This window comes from Lathyrus oleraceus, chromosome 1 (genome assembly GCF_024323335.1).
Source record: "Lathyrus oleraceus cultivar Zhongwan6 chromosome 1, CAAS_Psat_ZW6_1.0, whole genome shotgun sequence".
NCBI classification, from domain to species: Eukaryota; Viridiplantae; Streptophyta; class Magnoliopsida; order Fabales; family Fabaceae; genus Lathyrus; species Lathyrus oleraceus.
Window position 1 is genome coordinate 200,229,545 of NC_066579.1, and position 7,422 is coordinate 200,236,966.

At 36.5% G+C, this 7,422-nt stretch overlaps 1 protein-coding gene across 1 annotated transcript; it reads right to left on the bottom strand.

Annotated features, from left to right (window-relative positions):
* Nucleotides 1–415: 415 nt before the first annotated feature.
* LOC127127462 (protein SET DOMAIN GROUP 41) lies at nucleotides 416–6,443 on the bottom strand. Its single transcript, XM_051056654.1, has 5 exons — nucleotides 5,640–6,443; nucleotides 5,515–5,557; nucleotides 4,099–4,199; nucleotides 1,520–1,618; nucleotides 416–1,442 (listed from the first exon to the last, which is right to left on the bottom strand). The coding sequence occupies exons 1-5, from the start codon at nucleotides 6,333–6,335 to the stop codon at nucleotides 465–467; spliced, it is 1,917 nt and encodes a 638-aa protein (XP_050912611.1). The 5' UTR covers nucleotides 6,336–6,443; the 3' UTR covers nucleotides 416–464.
* Nucleotides 6,444–7,422: the final 979 nt, after the last annotated feature.

The following is a 7,422-nucleotide window of genomic DNA, read 5'->3' on the forward strand; positions in this document are numbered from 1 at the left end:
ACGTTCTCATAATTTATTGAGTCATATTTTCATTGTTTTGAAAAATTCTACTTGGAACAATGCATAACACTTGACATATATTATTAGTTTATATTTATAATTGTGTGAATGTTTATGATTTATAAAACAAATTTTAAAGTTGATAAATGAAATATCACGATGTGTAACATATATCTAGACGGAACATTACGATAGGATAAGTATTTTACTTGATTGAAAGAGAAAGAGTCTTGGATGATCTTAAATTTAACTGAAAAATAAAATTACTAATTTAATTCGGTGATGTAATGGTTATGACCATGCCTTCCACTTGTGGTCACTATAATGATGTAAATGCCTTTGTGTTTCAACAATAACTCCATGTATTTAACAAAACAAATTGTTTTTAAAAAAATCCATATCGGCTTCATCTTGATAACCTAATGATCAAAGAATCTAATTTTTCAAAAGTTGTAATACATGTCTCAAACATTAGGTGAAAATAATATATAATTTTCATGATCTAGAATATTTTGTACATGAGAAACCAAATGGGAATTGGGACCATAACATATACAAGCCAATAATCCTCCATATGTTAAGCAGTGTCCACCAAGCTGAAAAATATATTCTACTGTCTGATCATTGTAAGCTTGTTCATCGCGATCACCAGACTCGTGTGTGTCATTTTCAATATCATGAGCCGCAACATCCACTGAATTTTTGGTAGACATTAGCCAGCTGAAATTAATAGGGTCTTTACATGATTTCAGAAAATCGCAACCATGCACAAGGAAACTCCAAACTTCATGAGTATTCTCTGAGACGCAATGAATAAACTCATTTGATACAACCTCAAAATCTTCACTTTTGATTTGACCATTTAACATACAGACTCTAAATCTATTAATTAATGAACAGTTAGAGCATTCAAATTTTGTGTCAAAATTAACAAACCTACTCCATCCTGAACTTGTGGTAAGAGTTAACAAAGATTCACCAGCTCCTATCCAAAAATTAGCAACTGATGCAATAAGTGATGATTCAGAATTGAAGAGATGGTGAACTCCGCCTGCCAGTAACAAAGAATATGCAACACTAGTTCTGCTCATATTAAAAGCTTCTGTTTGGTTAAGATTTATTTCAGAATTGTCAGACAATAAGTCACTAGCACGGACTTTATATGCTGAAGTTAGTGTTGTATAGGAATCTAGAGAGAGGTGATGAAGGGGATGCAATGTGAATTTAGAATGTGATTTTCTTTCATTTGTTTCTAGCTGCTCGTCCAGACCTTGAATAAGAATCTTCTCAAGCATCTCACAACAAGACGCAGAATCACCGACGGAAAGGTACTCTGAAATAATATCTTCAATGGAATCAGTCAATCTTCTATCTGCCGTGTCTCTGAAGAGCTTGTAATCGGAACGCAGACCAGGTGAATCTCGACAGAAAACAGATATTTCCTGAATTTATACAGTACTTGTTTAAGAACATTGATATTACAAAGAGCTAATCTAACAACACAATTAAGAAATCTTACTTGCAATGAATGATCCACACATGTGAAGGGCAGAGAACTACATCGTTTACAGCAACAAATAAACCGATACTTTGACCATAGTTCTGATTGTCTCAATGCCTGGAAAAACCAAATATAAATTAGTACTAGAAACTTAATAATCAATCAATAAACAAGTGAAGGAACTCAACCAAGAGCAGAGGAAAAGAAAGAAAAATTCTGAAATGGAAAAACTCCTGTGAGAAAAGAGTACAATATATTCTAACTTTTGACAATTCCCTAAATTCATATTTTGTCAGCCAGAGGTTGTGATGAATACAGTGATTAATAGAGCATAGAAGGAATGAAACGGTACAAGAATATAAAAGAGAAATGTACTATTGAAGGAAGAAAAATAGCACTGAAACAATGGATAAACCAGAACATTAGCTCCTTAGAGAAAGTATATTATCTCTCTCTGCCTCATACTTATCATTCTAACAGAAAAACTAATGATTCCTTTTTGCTACCACCCGCATATACTCTTCACACTACAACTAATTCCCAGCTAGTCAGCATCTTCAGTCCCTTCCCTTTTTCAGTTTGGCCAATGCTTGAGGAAAACCCACTCACCCACCTTGAATTTCATCTCCTTTCTTTTGCGGTTAGCACAATGCTTCGTGTGTTCTTGTGCCTTGAGCAACATCATCCACTCGTGTTTCTCCCTCCAAAAAGTGAACCAAGGAAGGTGGTTCTGTCAGATCAGTAATGCATCTGAGCACCGGACTTGCCCCGACCCGCCTAATCCTGCATTCCCTGCCTTGCAGCCATAATGGATAAGAAAGCAAAGAGCTCAAACTCAAATCTTCATGTTGTCTAGACAATGCATCAGCTACCTTATTCTCCACTCCAGACTTGTACACGACCTCAAAATTTAAATCCAGCAGCTTTGCCACTCATGCTTTCTGGTTGGAAATTGTGATTCTTTGTTGAGAAATTGTCTCAACTTTTTTAATCAGAGTTAACAATTAACTTCCTTCCCAACAGATAATGCCGCCAATGTTGAACAGCAAGCACCACAGTGAATAATTCTTTGTGGTAAGCAGAATTGGACATTTTAACAATTTAGAGTACAAGACTTCCTAAAAAAATGTCACTGGATGCTTCTGTTGCATTAGCATAACCCCCACACGCCACCTAACGCATCATCATCGGTAAGTGGTTTAGCTATCTTACCATAGTTCGTAATAAACTTCCGGTAGTAACCCATTAGACCCAGAAATCCACATACACCATTGACATTTGTAGTGTGTGCCAACCACCATACTACTTACCTTAGATCGGCCTAATGCCACTCCTAGTCCTTGGTGAGATTCCACATGACCCAAATACTCAATTTGGCGGGGCACAAAACACTTCTTACAATTTAGCACAAATTGTTACTGCTGCAGCACTTGTAACACACCAGCCATGTGTGTTGTAACAGTGTGTGCCAGTCACCACTATAAACTAAAATATTATTAAAGAAGACCAAGACATGCCTTAACAAAAGGGCTTGAAGATATCATTCATAACTGTAGTAGACACAATCATCGAGCCAAAAGACATAACAGGGTATTAATAGCGACCCTTATGGATGTGAAGCTGTATATATCCTCCTCTTTCATGTGAATCTGATGATACCACGACTTGAGGTCAGACTTAGAAAAGTAGCCAACTTCAAAAAAGCTCATACAACAACTCGTCACACACAGGAATTGGGTATTTGTCTAGCACTGTCACCCTATTAAACGCCCTATAATCCGTACACATCCGCCATGAAGTATCATTTATCTTTACAAATATCACAGACAGAGCTAGAAAAAGAACTAGAACTCTTAAGAATAACACCACCCTGCTGGAGCATGACTCTAATCTACCTTTAAATTTCAGCCTTTTAATAATGTGGGCTTCTATAGGGCCGCACACTCGCAGAACCAGCCCCTGGTTGTAACACAATAGAATGGGTTGTATTGCGGGCAGGAGGCTATCCATTGATCTCATGAAAAAACATCGTCAAATTTAGACACCAGATGAGTTAATTCAGACTGCTGGGCCAGAAGCATCCCCAATTTCCTGCTGTTGGGCAGTAGCATCATTACTTCTTTTGATACAAGAATATGTGATTCAAGGGAAACCGCACTTGTATTACAATATAGGCAAACCTAAAATAATAGTGCATGACACAGAAACAAATCCAATTTCATTCAACTTCCATTGGCTCATTGCCACAATCTATGGCCATTGATAAACAAACAGAAACAACATAGTGGTTTACACCGAGATAAAACAAACAAAATTAAGTGTTTCATTTAAGATTTGAAGCTTCCAACTGTACAAACAGGAGTGTCCAAAATTCCAAGTCTAAACACATAAATTAGTCAAAAAACATAGCATGGAAATTTTTTATACTGCATACATAGTAAGAACATTATATGTTATTACCACACACCAAACTAGTGGTTAAATGAATTTAATCATGAAATTAACAATAGAAATAATTATAAAACTTTGAACTATACAACACATAGGCCGCCTCATGCATGAAAAACTAATACTAATAACATTAATTTGACCCAGACCTTCGGCTGCAAGAGGTCAGTATATGCTACAGTAACATCTTCCCCCTTTTTAATTCTCTTGATACTTCTCACAATCAATCTCGGACCACAAATCTTCTTCCCTTCATGCGAAAAAATCACCCCATTTAATTCATTTTTACAACACCAAAAAAACTAAGCCTCATATCATATAGAACAAAGTCAAGTAAACTTTTAAATTAGTCCATATATTATTACACTCTCACTTATTCAATCCCTAAACTATAGAAATATAATAAATAGTCTCTAAATTATTCTCAACACATCAAGTTAATCCTCCAATTACTTTCAAAATAGGAGAGTTATAATCATGGTTTTAAACTGCGGTCCACAACCGTAATTGCAACTGCAATATTGCTGATGTGGTCGTCTCTGCAACCGCATCGGACCGCAATCGCGGTGTGATTTGAAATCAAGCGTACTTTCACCTTAGAAACCACATCAGACAACTTAGTCCAGGTTTCTTCAAATATTTTAGTCAAAACTCAATTTAGAACCCAAAAACTCAATTTACTCATATTTCTTCTGAAAAATTTTAACTTTTACATTTTTCTGAAAAACTTTAACTTTTACATTTTTTTAAATGTGTATTTCAAACTCTTCTCAATCAAAATTCCCGTTGCAATGTGCATCACATTCACAACACCGCAACCGCATCCACGACCGCAAGCTAATACCATAGTTATAATTTAAGACTAACTTGATAGATAGAGAATAGTCTAAGAGCTATATATTACATTTCTATAATTCAGTGAGAAAATAGAATAAAGCGTTAAATAGTTTAGGAACCAATTTGAAAGTTTTAGGCATAATTAATCACCAAATCCTTTTAACTTAATCTAATATTCCACTTTAATCATTTAACTTAAAAACCTTACAAGTTAGTCATTTAACTTCACTTTCGTTTCCTTATCTGATCCCTTCCGTCAATTTATGACAAAAAAACGTTAAGTTCTGGTGACGTAACGTGACAGAAAGGTCATTGGTACAAACCTGAGTCAACATATGTACTTAAAAATTGATACACCGTTTAAATTTAAATTGTGAAAACAAAATTCTCGCAATTTAACCCGTTTATAAGTTTTTAACTATATATTCTGACTCAGATTTGTATCAATGTCTTGTTGTCATACCGCGTCACCAGTCACTAGACCTTAACGTTTTTTGTTTTTTATTTTTTGGCCAAAAATTGACGGAAATGACCCGGTAGCGTAATAGAGGTGTGAAGTTAAGGGAAGATAGTGTGAAGTTAAGGGACTAGTATCGTTTTTTAAATTAATGAACTATGTAACATTTTTTAAATTAACGAACTAAAGCGAAATAAGGAATAAATCATGCATTAAGCCAAAGTTCATAGCAATTCATTTACAAATATAAATCTAAGAAAAACACACAAACCTTGTGCAAATTCACCACTGCTACCAAAAATCCCACAATTTATCTGCAAAACACAACCACAATATTTTAGCAAATAATAGAAGCAAAAAACGGCATAAAAGAAGAAACTATAAAATGAAACATACTTTTGGTTGTTGAGAATCATGAGTGAAGGGAGCTATGCGAAGTTTTGATTCCATCTGAGAAATCAAAGAAGAAGAATCGAAAGAGAAACGGTAGCATGCATTGGGGGAACAACTGTGATTAATCCAAGAGAAAGCAGGCTCAAAAACCGCAATGCCTAACGCGCGTCCTTCGTTATTGTGCACCTCCACCGCGTTCGTTAGCACCGCGCAGAGAGCATCAGTAGCTTCCTCCAAAACAGCGTCGTCGTATGATTCAATAAATCCGCCGTCGCCGCCGCTTCTTTGCTTTGCTATTGCGGTGGCCATTGCAAGAGCGTTGATACGGATAGTTTCGGAGAGTTCATCGTTGTGAGACGTGAGCAGACGACGGTTAGTGAGTAAATGGTTGAGGCGGGTGGAGGGGGGAGTGCGGTGGGAGCTGAGGAGGAGGCGGAGGGCGGTGCGGAGGAGGGAGGAGGTGGAGGAGGAAGGTAGGTGGTGTTCGGCGGAGGAGAGGTGGATGGAGGAATGGGCGGTGGTGCAGTGAGGAGAGCAGTAGAAGGGAGGAATGGGATTGGGAATGGGAGTTGTGATGAGAGAGAAACATGAGGAGCAGTGAGTGTGGAGATTGGCGTTGTGGAGAGAGAAAGAGAGTGGGGTGAGCGGTGGTGTCATGTCTGTGCCTATCTCTATGTCTTCCTTGCATCTCATCTCCATTTCCACCGGTTTCAGCCCAGATAATCTTCCTCTTTAATATAATTTCAGACCATCTCGTTAATCAAAATTAGAACTACTACTAAAATATTAGTAAAATGCAACGAAGACTTCCTGGAATTTTTTATCAAAATAATTCAATTTTTCAAGAATACTATCAAAATAAATCTGTTTTTAAATAAAAATTCAAAGTATCCCATTTTTAGGAAGAGGTGTCAATCCAATTGGCGAATCCTCTTAAAAATAGAGTGCAGACCCTAATTGGATTGGTTATGGCGTATGGTGCAGTCAGTCCAATTGACGCCCATGTGTATTTTTTTAAAGGAGGCGTCAATTGGATTGACACCTCAATGTATTATGCATTTTTTTTTGTTATAAATAGAGGTGTTGTGTGAATCATTTTTTCACATCTCATTTCATCATTTGACAATCATGTTTGGTGTTCGTCGCCGCTATGAAAAGGTGATTTATGCAAGAGACAAACCTCAGATGTTTATGCTCTTATGGAACATCACTACTTTCGATCAACTGGAGAGGGAGTTGTTCCATTGGTTAGATGGGAAAATATTAGAAGGGGAAAAAATTAGAAGTATTGAGAGACTCGACAGTATCTTTGGTTGAGTGCGAATGAAAACTAATAAGAATGTTAGGAAAATGATGTTCGAGATGACATCACTTTGATTGTTGTAATCAGTTAGAAATATTCTGTTTTCAGTTTGCTTATGTTGTAGTGATGTTTGTTGTGAACCTCGTTGTAACAAAAACTTAATGATATATAAAAATTAAAGGTTACAAAAATACAATGTTACAAAAAGATTATGACCCAGATGATGCTCCTCGAATGGAACAGATGTTCTTGTTGTGTCCTGGTTGACGACAGATACTACATAGTCTTATCATTTTATTTGTCGTATCCATTTCTGTTCTGATACGTGTGTTGTTTGACCTTCCTTTTTCTTTCTACACATCTCGTCGTTGTGTCAAACTATGTCAGCTTCGTAAGGAGGTCAGTATTCCTCCATTGGTAGCACCGAGAAGCTTTTATTATATACATTCATGACAGTGACAGCCTTGTATACATCAGATAAAT

What these genes read in the sequence shown, in the direction of transcription:
- LOC127127462 (XM_051056654.1), bottom strand. Translation starts at nt 6,335, where the DNA reads ATGGAGATGAGATGCAAGGAAGACATAGAGATAGGCACAGACATGACA. An exon ending in CAGTGGTGAATTTGCACAAG is followed by an intron (nt 4,200 to 5,514) that starts GTTTGTGTGTTT and finishes TTTCGCATGAAG; the next exon opens with GGAAGAAGATTTGTGGTCCG. An exon ending in GTGTGGATCATTCATTGCAA is followed by an intron (nt 1,443 to 1,519) that starts GTAAGATTTCTT and finishes GTATAAATTCAG; the next exon opens with GAAATATCTGTTTTCTGTCG.